We start from the raw sequence: 21,168 nt of genomic DNA on the forward strand, positions 1-21,168 counted from the left end.
CATCTGTAGGGATCTGGCGACGTCCATCTTGCCATTTTATTCCCAAAAACTGAATCTCCTGTGCAGGTCCCTTGACCTTACTCCGTTTTATGGCAAAACCAGCTTTCAGCAGGATTTGGATTATTTCCCTCCCTTTCTCAAAGACTTCTTCCGCTGTATCACCCCACACAATAATGTCATCAATGTATTGCAGGTGTTCTGGAGCTTGCCCCTGTTCCAGTGCATTCTGGATCAGTCCATGGCAAATGGTAGGGCTGTGTTTCCACCCCTGGGGCAGTCGGTTCCAAGTGTACTGGACGCCCCTCCAAGTAAAAGCAAACTGTGGCCTACACTCTGCTGCCAAAGGAATTGAGAAGAATGCATTGGCAATATCAATCGTGGCATACCACTTGGCTGCCTTTGACTCCAGTTCATACTGAAGGTCTAGCATGTCCGGTACAGCAGCACTCAATGGTGGTGTGACTTCATTCAGGCCACGATAGTCTACTGTTAGTCTCCACTCTCCGTTAGACTTTCGCACTGGCCATATGGGGCTATTAAAGGGTGAGCGGGTCCTGCTGATCACTCCCTGACTCTCCAGACTACGGATCAGTTTATGGATGGGAATCAGGGAGTCTCGATTGGTGCGATACTGCCGTCGGTGCACTGTTGCGGTCGCGATTTGCACTTGTTGTTCTTCGACCTTCAGCAACCCCACAACAGAAGGATCCTCTGAGAGACCAGGCAAGGTGGACAGCTGCTCATTTTCCTCAGTCTCCAAAGCAGCAATACCAAAAGCCCATCGGTACCCTTTTGGGTCTTTGAAGTACCCTCTCCTGAGGTAATCTATGCCGAGGATGCATGGAGCCTCTGGACCAGTCACAATGGGGTGCTTTTGCCATTTCCTTCCAGTCAGGCTGATCTCAGCCTCCAGTACAGTCAACTCTTGGGAACCTCCTGTCACTCCAGAGATATAGATGGGTTCCACTCCTTGACAGCTTGACGGCATCAGGGTACACTGTGCACCGGTATCTACGAGAGCTTTATACTTCTGTGGGACTGATGTGCCAGGCCATCTGACCCACACAGTCCAGTAAATCCGATTATCCCCTACCTCCACCTGGCTGGAGGCAGGGTCCCTCTAACAGTCATCACAACGTTGGACACCTAAGTCGTATTGAAAGGGATTATTCTTCGTTATCATAGGAGCTGGAGTAAAATCAGCTCTTCCACTCCATCTGGGAACCTGCTCACCAGAGACTGAAGCCGCAGCTCTCATGGGATGATTAGTCTTGACCCTTGTTCCTATTTTCAATTCATGCACCCGTTCCTCCAAAGCTGAAGTAGGTTTTCCATCCCACTTTGTCATGTCTTCTCCATGATCCCGCAGGTAAAACCATAGGGTGGCCCGTGGTGTTTGCCTTCTATATCTTCTGTCTCGAACAATAGGACGTCTTTTGTTAACAGCTGAGACCTGTGCTCGGAGCTGGAGTAGCTGCGCTGTCTGTTGCTTCGCCCTCAGATCCAGGGACATTTTTTCCCTTTTGAAGGTGCTGGATAGCGTTGAACAAGGCCCGGTAGGCATAGGCCAAGCCCCAGCACGTTGACATGATTTGTCCCTCTCTGGTATGACCAGGATGACAGCACACCTCATTTAAGTGTTTTACTAATTCTTCTGGATTTTGCAGTTGTTCGGTGGTGAAATTCCAAAACACTGGAGGGGCCCACTGACCTAGGTACTTGCCCATACTATCCCACACACCCTGCCACTCATGGCTGTCCAGCCTCGGGGAAAATCTCTCGGTCCCCCTATTTTGTCGTCTAACCCCAGACAAGACCCAAACCCGACTCTGCTTAACTCTTGAGATCAGACGTAATGGTTGTGAACAAAACACACTCTGTATGCGTGCCAACATGGTGACCCCCATCACAATCAGCAAACAGGTCTCAACAATATTAAAAGGCCACTCAAAAATTTCAAAACTCTCAAACGATGCTGTAAACGGTCTGGGAGGGGCACTGGGAGGTTATGAGAATGTCTCCTTCATAGGTTGACCACCCAGGAAGGAGAAAAAAGATGTATAGTTGCTAAGCATTTGTATTATATACCTCCCAAAGTATAAAGGTGGTGACCACACTGGGAACACAAGCCAGATCAGTTTCATGATCAATCCTTCTATTGTATTACAAGTCATTGCTACAAGAGACAACGAGACAACAACCTTAGCCCAAGCCCCACACTTGAAAAACACCAACACAGCAAATACTGGCTCTAAGTAACCTACGGCATATTGAGACTGTGAGATCAAAAACAACAACTTTGAGAGCCAATAAATCAGCATTGTGACGAGTGACTATTAATCTAAAACACTGAATGCTTATCACAAATACGATTAGACACACTCCGGTCAGATCTGTCGTTATCTCAACCCTTCGGGCCCCACGTTGAGCGCCAAAAAGAACTGTCATGGTTTAAGCCCCGGCTGTAAATTAGAACCACGCAGTCTACTTCCCCCCCCCCACTCCCCAGAGGGATGGGGAGGAGAATCGAAAGAATGTAACTCCCACGGGTTGAGATAAGAACAGTCCAGTAACTCAGGTATAACACAAATCACTACTGCCGCCACCAATAACAACAATGATAAGAGAAATAACAAGGGAAGAAAATATGATACCGCTCCCCGGAAAAGAGCCCGACCGAAAAGAGGACGTGCCCTTCCGGGTAGCTCCCAGTTACATCCCCGGGCATGACGTGCTGTGGTATGGAATACCTCTTTGGCTAGTTTGGGTCAGGCGTCCTGTCCCTGCTTCCTCCCGGCCCCTCCTCCTCCCTGGCAGAGCATGAGACTCACAAAGTCTTTGGTCAGTCTAAACATCACTGTTATCAGCTTTGTTCTGAGGCTGAAAGTCAAAAACACAGTGCTGCAACAGCTACTAAAAAGGAGAAAAACTGACTGCTACTGCTGAACCCAGGACAGTGCAATAATTAGCTTTTGAGTTTGTTCAAATAGGTCAGATGGCTTAATTATTTACCCATGTATCTGTTTGACTAAGACATCTAAACCAGCTCTTGTGTCTGATCTGGTGTGTCTTGCATGGTGACTCTCAAGATGCATTGAGTTCAGTGTGCAGAGCTAAAGACAAGAAAGTTTTTTGTTTTGTGTTGTGGAGAACATTGATAATGTCAGGGTTTTTTTCCCCCTGCATCCTTATGGATAGTGGTATCAGTCTCTGGGTACTAGAGTCAATGGAACTGTTTTTTCGTATGCCAGATGTGAACCCTGCCCATGGGGTCTTAGATTTCTGAATGGTAAGTGTTACTCAAGGAACTGGACAGAATGGCTATTTACTTAATAATGGCATTTTGGTTGTTAAGTGTCCTGCTAGGCTAAACTGACTTAAGTGGATCGAAACATTTGCAGACTCCCAGAAGACTGTAGTATAAAAAAAACAGGTACCTGTTTTGTTTCTATGTCTGTTACAGATCTAGTGCAGTGCTGATAGAGTAGATCGAAACAGTGTACTTTATAGTTGAATCTTGCTTTTAAAAGAATCTTATGTCAGAGAAAAAGAGGGTGTTTGGACAGGAGTTCACTTTGTGAGGAGGTTAATTTCTGTTTAATGAATGGTGCTTAAAATATCAGGACGGTATACCAGGATGGAACACATTTATTAGCCTATTGCACTACTTGTTGTAATCCTTGGCTTAAATGTGGTCATGCTTTCTTCTGAGGTATTGATGTTGGTGGAGCCTTAAATATTAAGATCCGGTTACCTCAATCTGCAGTCCTTCTTTAACGCATAGAACTTCACAGTCCGTCAGTCAATTTTTAGGACCTTCTGAGTAATACTGTATAAATTCAGCAGTCTCACTTCATTTGTGAGGCTCTGGGCTTCCCGTGCTAAATTGTATGGGTATAAGGAAATGTGAACAACTTGATCTCATGCAGATCCATAGTCTACTGTGGCTAAACGCAAGTTAAGTATCTTAAGGTAATGCTGTTATTTTTTTCACTATATTGCAGTCTGCTGAAGACCATAAGTGCAGTTTTCTTTAACCTCCTGGAACCCACAGTCCCTTCTCTTGTAAATAATTCATGCATGAGCAGCCTGTTTTTGAGGAAGGCTGTACTGATTTTTCATGCTCACCTCGACTCCTCCCTCTAATACAAACTCCACTCTTGCTTCTCATAACTTCTGTGTATGTTTCTAAATACTTTATGTAGCACTTTGGAGACAGTATGTCCTACTAAATATACAATTATCCTGCATACCACACTAGTGGATTACCTCTACAGGAAAATATGACTTCAATCTCTGCTGATTTCAGTTCATAAAATTGTGCAGCACCAGCTCTGTGTTCTCTCTGCTTCTACAGCTTATATGCATACATTTTCCAAATGTCTGAGGGAAAATACACAACCAGTCGCCTGCCACAAGAACTATTGTAGCGTCACAGGAATGTCTCTAGCTGACTAGAACAGAGATGTTGTAATTCCCCTCAGGTCCTTCCCTCCGAAGGGCTCGGGCTTACCCTGCGCTGTGTGCCCTTTCAAGGAGGGCAGAGGGATGCAGTTGGCACAGTCAGCTCTTGCTGGACACTCCAGATGCTCCTGCAGAGTGTTGGCATCCACTTGAATGCACACAGCCTCTAAGACTGCAAATGGTATACAGCTTTACCCATGCAGAACCTTTAAATGTGTTTTGAATTCAGTGTGCTCACTGTGCCCATTCATAGTAACCACTAAAAATAGTCTTAAGAACATTTCTTAGTTCCATTGTTTGCTGCTTAAAAATTATTTGGGCTACCTCACCATTACGGTGGCGTGAAAGCACCTTTGAGATTTTCAGTGCTTTTTGCAGTGAAAATTGAATGATGCTTGGTTTCTTTTAGTAAAGCATGTGGTTGGAGCAAATGAAGCATGCAGATTGTGTGAGGAGTGAGGTCAAATTCTCCTCCTTTGTATCGGAGTTCCAGTCCAACAACTGCTGGACATAAACAGCTGCTGAGATATCTCATTTTCCTGTTTCCCACAAAGGAAAAAACAGCAGCTGGGTCTGAAGTGCCTCATATGATTTAGACGAGTTCCTGGTTATTTCTACAGATAGATACCTTCAGTTTCATTGACAAAGTGCAAAGTAAGAAGGAAGGATGGATCATAAACTATACATTTTATTCAAAAATACTATTTCTTATATGTTTTGTTAGTGCTTTTACCCTCAGTACTGGCCTAAGAGGAGAAAAATGTGTCAATGCCCCAAGACAGCATACTAGGAATTGCATCTGGCTGAAGATTTTTTTGGGACAGGGAGATTGCTGGTACTTCAGCAAACCTGTGGTTTAATCTTTCTCGTCTAGCTTTATGGTCATGTGAGGTGAAAAAAGGTAAGAATATTTAGCATCAATGCATTGGCCACTTCTGGAATAACAAAGCTGTGGGTGTCTTTTATCCTGTGATTTTTCTTGTTAAGATCTTACTACCATCTGTAAAAATACAATATCAGTTCTGGAGGCTGGAATTTGCTGTTTTGGAAATAGAATTATTTTGGATTGCAAGCTATGGGAGGGCTGCATGTCTGTCTTCAAAGCTGAAATGAACTGCAGATGAAACCCTTACTGAAAAATAAAAAAGAAATATTTTTAAATGCTACTGTAAAACTAACACTTCCGGGACAGGGGTTACGTATTAGGAGGATGCTTTTTGTCAGCTCTTTTTTTTTATTATTTTTTTTCTCCCTCAAATAATTTGGATGTATGTAAATCTGGCAAAGATTATTTGCTGTGAGCAAATTAAGGTGTCTGTTTTGATAGCTAATTCAGATGGGAGGAAGGATGGAGAGTAGTTGAGATGCAGATGGAGAGTGGCAGGAAATTATAAAACTTCCAGACCTTATGAAATCGCGCAAGTTCTGTGTTGTCAGCTTTGGAAATCAGCATTTTGCAATTTCTGCATTTATAATGGCTCTGTTCAGAGGTGCCGTATCCAGGGACCTCTCAGTAATGAAGTTGCATTGCTTACTGACATCCATTACATGTCTTCCTCCTTTGTGAAGAGGCATGTGCAGTGCAATTCTGGGTTTGTAAGGAGATGCGGGTGTGTTTGTGTGTTTTTAAAATATCTGCTGTTACGTGTTCGTGTTGATAAAGGGAAGGCTGAAGTAGTACACTTACAGTGAGAGCAGGAGGTAATGAGTTCTTATAAAGAGAATTGATTTCTCAGGGCACTCACCCCAGAGTTGTGGACCACAAGGTAATTTTGCCTCTGACATAGAGCAGTTTCATCCTGGTTGTAACGAGTTACTTGTGTTAAGATCCAAGTTGTCACCTGCATCTTTGTTTCACACTTTAAGTGATTCATTTTGTTTTGTTTTCATTTCATAAGAGAGTCTAAGCTCAACATGCATCTTAGCCTTTATTTTTTAAGGAAGTTCTAGAAAGCTATCTTTTTCTTAAAGGCAGTAAATTTGTACACATTGACTGTTTAAGTGCATTTGGTATGTAATCTGTTTTAACAGGATACTTTTATATTTTCTCATTTAATGATTCATTTTTTTTTTTCTTACATAGAAAAGACTTAATGCAGAACTTTCTTACTTTTTAATTCAAATTTTTATACCTTCCCACCTTAGGATGAATATTTAAACAGCAGTCTTCAGTCTTGCTTCAAAATGTCCCTGTGCGCATCCTCTCACAAGGATTTTTCTCAGTTGCTGCCACTTCAGGATATTGGATGCAATAAGACAGAAATTAAAACCTCACCTACTAGCATCATCTCTCCAGTTCCCTACAGTTGTAATCAGTCCACGCTGACAGCAGAACACAGTCCAGTCTATATTCCCTCATCTTACATGGAAACCAGACATGAATATTCTGCAATGGCATTCTGCAGTCCTGCTATGATGAATTACAACATTTCCAGCAATTTTGGTGATTCGGAGACTGCATCCACGAGGCAAACGTCAAGCCCCAATGTGTTATGGTCTGCTCCCAGCCATCTCTCCCCTCTGACACTGCACTGTCAGTCATCACTTCTGTATGCAGAGCAGCCGAAGAGTCCATGGTGTGAAGCAAGACCAATGGAGCCTGTTCTACCTGTGACCAGGTCAGTGATACTCACTTCCTTAAAACTTTGCTGGAAAGTATGTATTGTTTCTTCAGTTCTTTTAAGTCTTTTCTTTTTACATTTGACTTCTCTCTGCTGGTCTCTCTGAAAAACAATACAAAATAAACCCTCCACCAAACACCAAATCAGACCTGGGTTTTGTCGGGTTTTTTACATATAACTGCTGAAATTGGATTATTTTTTTTTTTTCAATAGCTCCTTAGACAACTGCATGCCAAACAAAAGGTCAAGACTACTAGGCACTAATTTGTGTTATAAAAATGACTTTTGCTCTGGCAAATTAAGTCCTTTGAGTGAAAGAAGTAAAGATTCATTCCTTTTTCCTTTCCATACAATGTTGTTTGTATTTCATTTTATCTGGATTTTTTTACTGAATCTAATAGTTATGAAGGCTTTTCATGAACTTAGAATTCAAGGGAAATGTTTTCTTGATTTTTGGGGATTTTTTGTTTGTTTTTGGTTTTGGTTGGTTTTTTTTTTGTTTTGTTTTTAGTATTAACAGTCTCACAGTAGAATGCACCACGTTCAAAGTGATACTGCTGCTGAAAAATTCTGACACTTTCTTGTTGCTCTTCTCAACTGGCTTTATAAAGGCATTGTGAACAGCAGATTCATAGCCTAAATTTTAAGCTGTAAAGAAACTGTATTTGCAAAAAGCATGTTCCCATTCTTCACATTTACTCATATTACAAACCATAAGCCATGTGTAGATCATCAGTAGATGTACTCTATTCATGGGTGCAACAGCTATTGGATGGATAAAAGCTCAGGGTGTTGGAGATGCTGTTTCTGTTTTAGCAGCTGTGTGTTTATTCATAGGGCTCCTATTTAACTTCAGCAGTCATTGTGAGTACGAAAAATAGTGTGTTCCGGCAACAGTTTTAGTTCAATTTATAATAAAAGATTGGTGCTATTTTTGGGACTACCCACTTTCCTTCTGCAATGGGTGGGCCTTATGTTGTCTGCACAGGGCTAAGGTGTGAGATCTACTCTACTTCTGACTTGTAGGCTGCACATATCTTAAGCCTGATCACCTGACTATTCTGTATTTGGAGTCAGGAGAGAGTAGCAGGCAGTTCTGCAGTGCAACTACTTTAAGTGCAGGTGTGTGGATTGGGAGAGGCTGTTATGGTAGCACTTCCATAAGAATTCCTCAAGCAGGTGTAACGCAAACAGGGCTAACATCCACGCTCTTCCCGCTTGCGTTAATATTTCAGAACGTTGACAGCCCTGGGAAGGCTGTGTTAGGTTAATGTTTGAAGCCGTCCAGGTGATGAGACAGCAGGTGAGAAAACCCAGGAGCAAGAGCACACCATCTGATACTGTGCTCTCTGAATAGGCAGAAGGGAAGCCAAACCTGTCACACTGGAGCTTAAGTAAATAAGTTTTCTGCCAATTGTAGAGATCCATATGGACTACTGCTCTTGTAGCTGATGCTGACCTAACTAAAAGGAGAAATCAATGAAGTCTAGAGTCTAAATTTAGGAATGATCTATGGATGGTCTTTGTTGTTCAGCAGCAAGTAACTACTGTGTTGCTTGGTAGCTGGACCTTCTCAGGGGTTCATTTGTCTCAGCATGATGCATTTTCATCTCCCATGTGTGTACAGAAGTTGTAAAAAAGAAAAAAATACTAATTTGACATGGAAACACAAAAAGCAAGAGCTATATTTCCCTTATTGTGGATATCTGTTCTGAAATAAAGTTGTAAATATAAAAACAAAAGCCCTATATTTATTATCATTGGAACAATGACTGTGACACTACAGATTTGTAGATTATACCTTAAAGGAAGAGTTCTTGGGATTGAAACTTAAGGGAATAGCTCTGTGAGAAGGGAGAGACTAAGGCTGTAAAATGTAATTTTAAAGTGTTGTAGTTTGAGAAAACGGATTTTGTTTAAAAAATGAGTGAGAAAGCATTTCTACATATTTAAGTCTGTTGCACAGTTCATTTTACCTTTCAAAATAAAGCAAGAGTCTCACAGTGAGCGGAGAGTATTTTCCCTGGGTGTAAAAATCTGTTAAAGTTAGATAAACTAATGTGATCTACTTTGCTAAAACTGATCACTGTGTAATTTGGATCTCCTTGTACATGAGCTTAAAATAAGGGAATGCTGAGAATTCAGGTTCCTTTTCTCACAAATAGGTGCATTATATGAATTCAAAAGGAATGTATTTAACTTTGTGAAATGCAAACATTATACAGTGTAGTGTTACTTTGCACCAATAGTCCAGCAAAAATGAATCGTATTTCTTATAAAAATAGGCATGAAGATAAAAGGAATGTGACAAACTACTTTAAAATATAATTACACTGAAATTTATTTCTGCCTTTGTCCTCTAAACAAAAGGTTTTAATTAAAGAAATCAAGAGTTTATTTTCCAAATGAAAAGAAAGATTGCTTTCTAAAAAGCATTAGGAAACTTTAATGAGGTCGCTGGAGTGATGTTTCTGGAACTTAATTTGTTCTTTTTTGCTATTATTTTTCTTGTGCTTCTGGCTAATTGCAGGTAGAGTGTGTAAGTAAAGGGTTTTGGGTACGTAGGCTAGTAACGCTTACTTAGAATTATTTAGTAACTTTGTCTTATTCCCTATGCAGTCATATTTTATCTTGCTTAAACTTTTGTCTGAAGCCATAATTATTTGCATTATTCTCTTATGCTTTTTTTTTTTTTTTTTAATTGTGTTCAGTCTGTAGAGCAGTTGAAAGTATCTTGAAGTGTTTCTGAGGTGATGGATTGGCATCTCTTTTATGGTGGAATAGTTACAGAGATGAAGGAAAAATTTCTCTTAATTTTGAGATATCTATGACCTGATTTTCAGCACAATAATGTTTGGAGCGTAGCAGAACTTGTGCTTTGGAGAGATAAATACTGACAGTTGTGTGGTATTAACAATTCTGAAAGTTATATTGGAGGGAGTCTCTAGAAAATGAGGAAGATAAAGAATGAAAAGTATTCTTCAGCTGTTTTTTACCTATCATCTTACGCAGTTTCTGGGAGAAGGGAAAAGCCGTCTTCAATCCTACAGCTTTGGCTTGTATGAGGTAGTTTAAATTATCTCCTGGCACTGAATGAGAAAATTTTAAGTTAGAAATGTTTTTTCTCAGTGGTTTGTGTTTTTTTTTTCTTTCTCTCTTTCTTTTTATACTATAGAGTAGTTTAAGTTTTTTAAAAAAACTGACAGACAACAAATGCCATGAGCAAATGTAGTTACTTTCTGGGTCAAATCCTTGTCACCCTTTTCCATTTTTAATAAAATGTTGGATATATGTTCAAGTTTTCCAGGTGTGGCACACACAAAACACTTGTGGCAAGGCTAGAGATAATTAAGAGACATGATAGATACTGAATAACGTAAATGGTCTTGCTAATTCCTTCGCCTTTAGGGTAACCATCCTGCCACTATTGATGACTAGCAGGAAATCATTGACCTGTTACTTTAAAAAAATTCTTAATTGTTTTTATGGAAACATAACATCTCTATATAGAAACCATGATCATAAAATAGAGAGGAGTATTAGGAGGTGTAAAGTGAACCTACGTGGTTCCTCGGAAGCCGTCAGTGAACATCCCCCATTGCCCTGCATCCTTTGGCGCAGGAGCTTTGTGGGCATCCAGCCCGCTATGGCCAGTTCTTCTGAAGGACCTGGCAACTCAGTCATCTCCTGAGCATACTGGATTGCACCGGTCCCAAGAGCACCTCCCGAGAAGTTGGTCTCTAATCTGCTCCAGTTCGCTGTTGTGTGGGTACACTGTCTGATTATGAGGTTCTTAGGGTAAAGAATGTGTACCTTAAAGCTCTCATCCGTTTCCTAGTTCTGTTACCCATAAAGACAACAGTAACAAAATGATTGGGTTTGAACCTCCTGCTGTGCTGCTGCAGCTATCACAGATGAGTAGATTTGGTGCCCATTTGGCGTGCAGGAGGAATTCACTCCAGATTGTTGCTCTGTTTGCAAGCTGTGTGCCACAGCCTGTGGAAGTCACGCAGCTTGCACGTGTGCCAGGTGACTGTCGTTAAACTTTTAGGCAGGGAAAGAAAGTGTTTTTAAAACAATTGTCATGACTGGAAGGTGGAAAGTAGTGCTCCTCAGTGAGATGTTGCAGTGTATGCTTTTTCTTTATTTTCATCCATAACATCTTGATGCTTTAACAGTGTCAATAATCACTGCTCTCTACAGCATATCAATCAGTCACTTAAGTGCTCTCTAGATAATTTTGATTATTTTCTGACTCTCATGGTTGGATCACGATTTCCAAGTAGAGCTTAAAAACATACCTCGTTTGCTAATGTGAAATGACAAATTACTGTTTCTTCTAAATACAGGGAAACAGAAAGGAATAGCAATGCTTTTTCCTCCTTGCATTAGCAGCATATTAAGTGTGTGTAATACAGTCCCTTTATTCTAAGGGAGTTCCCCACACTGGTCTTCCGAGCGTGGCAGAAGGGGAAATAGAGATTCAACAGTCCATTAGCAGGGCTCTGTGTGTAGTCAAAGACCGGGAACATGAAGGAACATTATTTAAAATCTTGCATTAACTTAATGAAGCAACAAATACCATAATTTTTCTGTTTGCAATTTGCTTAGAGAGCCACCTTTCTCATTTTCCAGACTTTCTACTAGTAAATTGAGCACATTCTTCTCAGATACTTATAAACTTGGTGATATTTATTTGGCATGTGGGTGTTTGTCCTTATCTTCTGTCATGAATCCAGCACAAAGTCTATATTAGTTAAAGTCTCTTTGATAGCATTTTCAGCATGTTTCTACTGTTCTGTTTAAACTTGCTCTTGTTAGTGAATAGGTTTCTTCTGCCTTGGCAATGTGCTTTAGAAGTCATAAACCATGCTACCTGCTGTCTTATCCAAACTTATATTTCTTCTCCTCCGTAAACCATCTGGAAGCTGGGATGAGGAAAATTCTAGAGTTTCTAACTTCTGCCCTTGTGTTTAAGTTTATACCTAGAAATTGATTCTCAGGTTTCTTTTGTCAAACTGCTGCTCAACATTTGCACGTGACACTGTTTTCTCTCTGACTTGGAACCATGTACTATTGGATTTTATGATCTTAAAGGTCTTTTCCAACCTTAATAATGCTGTGATTCTGCAAAGGTAAAACATGCCAAAACCACCAAGAAAATGAGGCCCTGATAAAAAAGTACAATGGATGTGCTTCCTATATATAAAACCCTCTCCACTGATAAGCTAAGTTCCTTTCCTCTGCTGTTTATTTACAGGATCTTGTTGTCAGGAATTGGCTGTTATTTCATGTGTTTATCCTGTTCTAATTTTAATCCAGTTGCTAAGAATAGTTCCATTAAGTTATATCTATGTGCAGCACTTTGGGAATGCATATATATTACTAATTTATGTGGCCCATTTTCCTTTTAATGTGTGGAAGTATTTTATTAATTGTGTTTTTCCATTCTTCTTGTATTCAGACTACCTTTTACATAGCATTAGGGTGATCAGTGTGGGTTGTTACCTTGAACAGAAAGCTTTATCTAACATTGTGACTTCATCTTGTAGCCTGAGATTCACATCTCTAGATATTTGTCTTCAGCATCTTATTGAATGAACAAAGCCTCATTTAAAGGATGTCATACTTGAAACTAGATATGTGTGTATTGCTCCATCTAGAATTTTGCCTTGCAAACAGTACAAAGCAATTGCTCCTCTGCTTGTGGTAGCATTTATCATGTCCAACTGAGCTGTCTGAGTTCACATTTTCCATGCAAGGCTTCCCAAAGGCATAGTCCACTTGGTTTGCAAATTCCTTTTTTCCCAGAGTTCATGCCAATAACACATCAGCAGTCCAGTTTTATGCCTTTAAGTATTTTAAAACTTCAGTTTCTCAACATTGAAAGCTCTGGGAGTCAGACTTTATGCTTTAAATAACCATAGCAGAAAAAGGCTTATCCTGTGAAACACTATCCTGTTTTCAGTAATAAGAAGACTCTATAGAGGGAAAATAGAAGACAATGGAAAATAATGAAACTATTTGCAATGTAGATTTTCTCTTCTGTTATAACAGTGTTGTTTTTTTTTTTTCTATCAGAGAAACATTGAAAAGAAAAACTAATGGCAATGACTGTACAAGCCCAATTGCAAATACTCCTGGCTCAAAACGGGATGCCCACTTCTGTGCAGTCTGCAGTGACTATGCTTCAGGATACCATTATGGGGTCTGGTCGTGTGAAGGCTGCAAAGCATTCTTTAAAAGAAGCATTCAAGGTAGGACTATCAGCTTTTGATAACTTCGCTCAAAAATGGTGTTTCAGGGTTGCAGTGGTTGATCTAGTAATGAGTTGACCAAAAATCCTGGCATGGTGCTGCAAGCTGGAAATAGAGCAACACGTGATTTAACTAACTTATCTTTTGGCTCTTATGTTATCAAGATCTGGAAACATTACAAAGTGAGCAGTTGATTTCTTTAGAGAAGAGGTGGAATATACAGCATGGGAAGGTCCTGCAGCAAAGGCCTCAATAGGATGGCACTGCAGACTTGTGAATCTGATTGCTGTTTGTGTCCCAAGGTAGATACAGTAATTGTAAAATTTTTATAATAGACACAGAATAGGTAACTATCTGGAGTCTTTGCTAGCCAGGAGCTATTCTTGACAAGAGCGTGTTGCCTGGAGCTGTTGAGTCATAGCGCATAATACCTACACAATATGTAGGATATAAAAATATGTGGAGCATGTATTAGGTACAAAAATGATTTTTGTTATCTCTCAGCCCTCCACCCCCGAGAGCCTACACTAGGATTTCTCCCACTGCCAGATCTCTCCAAGATTTGTACTTCAGTGTTTTAATCCTTAAATATTTGGTATTTAGTTCAAATTTGCTGAGTGGCTGCAGTATGAAGTAAATGTAGGTCTCCATGTTTGTTATCACAGCCTATGGGCAGCGATTTATGCACTGTATTGGAGCTTTGGACCTCTTCATTTCTTGAACCGTCGCCCTAGTTAACATGTTGTTTGGCCTCACTTGGGGTCTCTTGGAGGAAGCTTACTTGGATTGACAGTGGATACTACATGCAGATACTAACAGAAAATCCTGTCATTTTTCAGTTTATAATGTTCCTTTCCTCTTCTGCACACAAAGCCTTTAGCAATCTTGAGATTTTTTTTTTTTTTTGTTTTGGCTCAATATGACAGAGTTGGTGTCACCATTAGTATCAATTTTAATTCAAAACTTGTCTGGCTTTTCAATTTATTGTGCAAGTTCTGCATGGATGAATAACAACTTCTATACGCTAGTGCAGGTACTTTTGATTTCTAAAATAATTGAAGAGAACTTTGTCTTCCGTTTGTCACAAATGGAGACTGAATTTGATCTCAAAGTGTTTTCTGTCAGGAAAATTATTTGCTTGTGCTGGGTTGCTCACATGTGCTTTGGCCATGAACAAGGTACCCATTGTGGCCTTTTGTGCATCTTAATGTACCCCGTCAGGTAATGTTTGCTTGTAATTCAAGTAAATGAAAGTAAGTTCTTGGCATAAAACACTAGCAAGCACTCAGTTGTAACTCTTGTTATGAGGGGTACTGCTTATAAAACCAGAAATCTTCTGGGCCTACTTATAGACCAAAACGTTAGGCCAATGTCTAAATAAAATTAAATGGTATGACTGAGCAACTGTGTGTGGTCTCCTCTGCTTGCCCAAGTTTGTACTGTAGCGTATTTGTCCCACTCCCTGAATATCTGCCTGCAGGCTAAATTATCCCAAGGTCACAGGAGTTTTAGACTGCTTTATACTCCTGTGTGCTTTGGTTATAGTGCAACAGAAAGCTTCTTCCTCCTTTTCCCCGCATGTTGTGTGAAGAGTGATAAACAGTAATTTGTTTTTCAGTCATATCTGCCAGTAGGAAATGGGATAATCTGTAACCTGATCTTTTTAAAATTGCCAGTTCAAAAATTCAAGGTTAAAATTATTTTAATTTTGCAAGGAAATAGTCACAATGGTTCAGTTAAACAGTTACTCTTTGGGACATGAACTCTTGGACTTCCATCAAGTAAAAAAAAGCCTCTAGTAACACTATCTTTGTCTTATCTATTCTTAAAGTTTGAAAAAATAACTTTGAAACCCACAAATTGAGAGAAGTCAGAACTGTAAATAGTGAATATTTTTTTCATCCTTTGCAGTATTTGGCAGGAGGTTATTCGGCTGTATTTACACCTACAGCACACCTCAGTTTACAGTAATAAAACTTTGGGACCAGATTACTGATTAATGAAATACAGCAATATAAAGGAATTTGGGTAGGGGTGACATGAGGTGGGAGAAAAGGAGAAGAGAACAGAAGAGGCTGTAGTGGAAACTGGTAAAAATAAGAGAAACACTTGTCCAGATTATCTAGAAGTTATACCTTCTGCTTGTGCTTTTCTTTGTACTAATCAGTACAAGTTATTTTAAACTAGTCTTCTTTCTATCTTGAGCTGCTTTTTAAATTAACTTTGATCCACAGTCAATCCTCCAAAGGCTTCTTCATTCCTGGAACTCACCAAGTCAGAGTGCAGTTAAATAGAGCTGTAGTTTACCTAAATCTTTGCAGGACTAGAGCTGTGTGAACTGACTGCTGTTTTCAACTCTGCTGAGGAAAAAATAATTTACTATCTACCACCTGTAAGAGTCACAGTAAGAAGTTGGAGGTTGGGAGCAAATTTCCACTAGAGTGTATGTCTCATTTTCGTAAATGAGTTGGTATTAGAAGGTGCTTAGCTGTCTAACAGTCATCACTAAAAACTGGTGTATGTGCCTGGTTACTTTTTGAGGCCACAGATTAATGTTTTCAGTAAAAGAAAACATACATTTGTTCATCAGTTAAATTAGTGGAGCTTAGGTAGATGCATGTGAAGAGGTTGTGATGCTTAAAACCAAGAAGGTCCTGGTTTGGGGAATGACAGAGAGACTGTTGGAGATGTTAAACTTACTCCTCTTCCTCTTCTGCAGGACATAATGATTACATCTGCCCAGCTACCAATCAGTGCACAATAGATAAAAACAGGCGCAAAAGCTGCCAGGCGTGCCGGCTACGGAAATGTTATGAAGTGGGAATGATGAAATGTGGTGAGTTTTGCATGTCTGTGTTGATTACTTGGTTTTGCTGGCTTTTTTTTTTTTTTTTCCTTTTTTCTTTTTCTTGGAATCCTAAAAAGGCACAACAGGCAATTAAAGCAAGGTTTAAGCTGGTTTTATAGGAAGGAATGTATCAATTCTTAATGCAAAAGATTTTCATTTTCAGAAGAAAACCTGTGGGAAGAGGTAAGGTGTAGGTTGGGCACATGAAGACCGTAGTACCTCTGCAAAATTCTCTGAAGGCAGTTTACTTCCATGCTGTGTTTTGCAGAATGGGCACCCAAGACTAGCTGCTGCCTGAGCCTCAAATCAAACCGAAATCCTTTCTAATATGGGGTAGATAAGCCTGTACTATGCTCTGCTGGCTGAATGTTAAGGCAAGAACACCAGTGCCTCATCAAAGCAGTAGTTAATTAACCCAGTTTTCTGCCTTCAACAGTGGCTTTGGGAGGAGTGTAAGAATGAGACTAGCACCTGTGTGAAACTACTGCTGACAGCTCCCAGAAATTAGCAGTTGAGAACTTCTGGTTTAGAAGAGGTTTCTTGTATTGTCTTAATATATTAACAGAATGGCAACTTTTCCATTGTCCTTCTTTTTAGTCCTATAAATTCTTAGTCTCTACAACATCCCACAGCAGCTTGACCACCTGTCATGTGAAGAACCAGATCCCTGCTTGCCAGTCTTCCTTGTGGGGCTTTGGTGGGGCAGTGAGGGGAAGGCAGTGGGTAGGCTGTTCTTTTTTACAATAAGGTACTTTCAGATGATGCCACGCAGCTCTTCTATCAAAAGAAGTAGTGAACACCCTTTGTTACTGCACCATTCAGAATTATCCAACCTTTTCTCTTTTCCTGTCTTGTACTTGCAGTGACGTGACTTCAATGTAGTTGCACATTTACAGATTATATTTTAAAGTTTACTTTTAAGAAGAAAGTCCCTTGAAAGATATTTCAATATCTTATATACCTTCACAGCCAAGGTTTGTTGTTGTTTCTTACAGATTATCCAACGTACATGATAGAAATAGGCTGGGAAAACATTATATAGGAACACTGGAGTGAAAAGAAGAAGGGCCCTGTGCTTGGTCTGCTGTGATTTGCAGGCGTGCATCTCATTCATCCCATTTAATGTAGATACCTTATTCTATTTCAAGGCTAAGCACTGTTTTAATCCTCCCACTGCTTTGATCCGAAGGCTGTTTGCAGAATATTTTTTTATTTTATTAGGAGAATTCTTTAGAATTCCAGTCTCCGTTTATTGCTGAACAATTAATGCCCATTTGTTCTTGTGGCAACATTGTCTTGTAGCTCCTCTTTATTTTTAATGGTCTAGTTGTGTTTATGGTCTACATCATATCCCCTCAATCTTTTTTTTATTATGCTTCATAAACCAAGAAGTCTCCTCCTTTTGCAAAACAGGAAAGTATCTGAAAGTCGTCAGGGTAACTTGTCCCTCAATCTGCTCCAGAATTAATCCATTTTTCACTTGGATGATCAGAATCATGGACAGTATTCCTGTGAACTCTCTTCACAGTAGTAGCATCAGTATCTCTTACCATGGAAGCTTTTCCCTGCGTACAGCCCAGGATCCTGTTTGCCTTGTTCATGGTTGATTTCAGCTTCCCTATTCATTTCTAGCTGATAACTCCCAGCTTAGAGCTACAATTTCAATTGTTCCTTGTAGTATTTTTGTACTTGTGAGGTACATTTAGTTTCTGTTGCTCAAGTCATCTAGTTCTTGCTATATGAAGCTCCTTTCTTCTTCTGCACTGATGATGCATCTCAAAATTATGGATGTTTTTAATTATTATGGTCTTAGTTACCTTTGCTGTCTGGTCTCCAGAAAGGAAAACCTTACACTTGCAAATGAGATTCCTTTTGGAACCTTACTTTTTGAATAGTGTTACTGTCTTTTTGTTGATCTCTGATATTTTATTCAAAGTTTTTTTTCTATCAAGCCGCAGTTCTAGAGTTGGAGAGTTTTTCTGAAGACTGATTCCAGTATGATATTATAAGGTGGTCCTCCCCAGTGCTTTCCTTAAACTAATACTTTCTTTCTAGTTGTCCGGGAAGTCCTGGTTTGTGATTAGACCCCATAAGCACTATGGTATTACAAGTAATAAATAGCAATATGTGCTTATGTCTTAGCCTGTATTCTTTTTAATCTTGTCACATATTCATAAGCATATTTTCCTACAGTAATGAATGTTGTAGGGCATTAATGACTGTGCCAGACCAAAAATGACACTTTGAAACTGTTAACAGGAATTTTATTTAAAAAAAATAGTTTTCTAAGTAGTAGCACTGAAATTTGAGACTCTTGAGAATTTTATTTGAAAGTCTTAACAGTTTAGTTTCAGAAAAATGAATATAAAAATTATTCAGAATTTTCTGAGTTGCCTGATCAGTTAAGTGGCATCTGTGAGTAATGCTGATGCAGGGACACATCATGACAGCCATTTAAACTAGACAGATTTTAAGACTGTATTTCTTGCATAAAATGTAAATGCCATTTCCTGCAGACCAGAGTGATTATCTTTCAAATTTTGTCTTGTTAGAGCCATGCTTTAATATCAATTTTTCATTGTAGAAAGCCGTTAAAGAGTATGGTTTCTTTTTAATAGAGGTTTTTCCCTCATCTCTGCTCCTTTTCTAGGTCACTTAGTGAATACATTTGTTCACATCTGCTAAAACCGTGAATAAGATAGAATGGTTTGTAAGTGCGTTTTTGCTCAGTGGAGACTTGTTGTCCAGCAGAAGTGATAAAAGAATCTCAATTACTACTTTGTAGTTTATGAAAGCTCTCCATAAATATTCTGTGCTATTTCGATCAAATCTTTAAGTCCTTATTTTGCATCTTATCGATAGACACCTTGAGAAAAAAATGTGTGTGAATAGCATACATTTCTGCGTGTAAATGTGATTACGCAGTACATGCCATTTTTAAAAGAGGAGACAGTAGGCAAATGTGGCTTTGCGGGTTTCCTGGTCTGAAGTTCTCTTGGATGTCGTAACGTTCATAAACATTGACAATCAACCCAACAAGCCACACATATTTCAATGGAAGCTAGCTGGGGGTTCTTTGTATTAATGTGATAATGAATTTTCTTACGAAATATACCACCATTGCCAAAAGCACTATGAGGGGCTTGGACACTGCAGCTGCCAATTTCACTGTAGGAAGTCTGTGTTGCGTGCTGTTCCAATCAAGAACACTACTGCCAGATTTTGGCACTAGGACTACCAGCAGTGGTAGAAAAATTATTGCAAGGCACTGTCAACAGGAACAAGGAAAGCAGAAATACTGCAGTAAACTGTCCCCAGCAAACTCAAATAAACTGGACTGGGATAAAATTGATCTTCTCTTGGAGTATTCTGGTGTTTACCTGAGCAGGTGAAATGGACTGTAGGTTGTTTGCCAAAGGCAATAAAGAAGAGGGGAGTTACTTCATCACTTAGCTATAGTCACTCTGGGAGCAGCTATACTTGTGCTTTTCTTTTTTGGTTCTTGAGGCTCAAATAGACCTTCTTCCATAAGGAGTCCCTAGGCTTACCTTTTATTCCTCCACTCCATCCCATTCCTTTTCTCCCAGGTGCCAGCTCTCAACATATTGAAAATGTTCCAAAAGTTCCTCCTTTCTGCCCCCTCCCTGCCCCAAGTGAGGAGGCTGAGGGACCCTTGAATACTGGCATTATTCAACAAGTTTGCAGAAAGAAAACCAGAACTCTCTGTGGGCTCATATGGTTCAGGAGTTGGCTCTTTTTATGTCCTGTGTGTGGCTACTCTGTACAGTTTCCAGAGAGCACTTTGGAATGCTATAAATTACTTTTCATACAGAAAGTAAGTGGGGCAAAAATATTTCATAGCATTCGCTGGACATAAGATGTATTAATTATTTTTTAGCTATTATAGAAATTACTGTAATTTCAGCTCGTATTCTCGTGCGTGTATGGCAGATGGCAGCTTCTTTGTCAGTAGGTCTGCTCTGTGAATACAGGTGTACTCACCAGATTTGCATTTGCTTTCAAGGAAGACTGGAGTGGTAATGATTTACTAATGTATACTTGAGTGAGTTTTAAGCTCAAACACTTACAAAACTGATTATAATATATTCAATGGTAGAACCTGCAGTTGCTGCTGAACTGGTTAGTTACATTAGCAGTTGCCAGGGACCAAAATCAATATCAAGAGCAATGTGCCATGTAACTGCCAACCATAACAGACAGCTTTTGCCATTTTCAAAGAATTTGTAAAGCAGGAGTTGCTTTTAAAAGTGTGTTTCACTGCCAATAATACTTGTGGCTTGTTCATGGGTAAGTGAACAGGCTCACTTTAATGACTTCTTTTTCAGTGTGTCTTATTTCTTATCTTCCTGTGATCATATGCCCATGTAGTCTATGATGCTGTAGTTTGAGGTCTTGCCCTTGGCCCAGTGTTCTCAGCTGAATACAGCTATTTTCTTGTGCAAATAATAGATCTAAATAAGGAGAGTGCTGTAGGAAGGAGGAGGAATTTTATCATCTTGTGCATTTCTGCAGTTGCCTGAATTACCTTTATATGAATGAATATTAGCTATTAAGTATAGTTAGGGAATTTGTGGTGAAGTCGGAAATAGTCCCTTATCTGGGAAGCTCTATGTATTTTAATGCCATGACTTTACGCAGATTGATCCACATCTCTGTGTCTGGTTAAGCCAAACATGAAGCTGGCCTATAGTTATTTACAATATATAGTTTTATAAGCACTTAAACATACCTGTTGAATGCTAACAGACATACATGGAAGATTTCTGGGTCCTGCCTGAATTTTGGATTTGATTAGAAAGTACTGAAGTTCTTTTCTGTTGTTGAAATGTGTGTTAATTGGAAAGGCTGCTACTTTCTGATGTGTTAATTGACAAGCAATTAGCAACCTTAAATATTGTTTTCACAGTTGTGTAATCTTACAATGCACTTTTTTAAAATACAAGCAGAATGAATTTTA

The 21,168-nt window shown here is 39.5% G+C and overlaps 1 protein-coding gene across 1 annotated transcript in view; it reads left to right on the forward strand.

Moving 5' to 3' along the window:
* Positions 1-5,501: 5,501 nt before the first annotated feature.
* Positions 5,502-21,168, forward strand: part of ESR2 (estrogen receptor 2) — a gene marked incomplete at its 3' end in the record, with an annotated part of 31,937 nt that continues 16,270 nt past the window's right edge. The window contains exons 1-3 of the mRNA XM_080619604.1: positions 5,502-7,082; positions 13,167-13,342; positions 16,062-16,178. Of these exons, the coding sequence (XP_080475730.1) occupies positions 6,649-7,082; positions 13,167-13,342; positions 16,062-16,178 (727 nt within the window). The 5' untranslated portion in view covers positions 5,502-6,648. The remainder of the gene's footprint in view (positions 7,083-13,166; positions 13,343-16,061; positions 16,179-21,168) is intronic.

Source organism: Psittacula echo (assembly GCF_963264785.1).
Source record: "Psittacula echo genome assembly, chromosome: 5".
Taxonomy (NCBI): Eukaryota; Metazoa; Chordata; class Aves; order Psittaciformes; family Psittacidae; genus Psittacula; species Psittacula echo.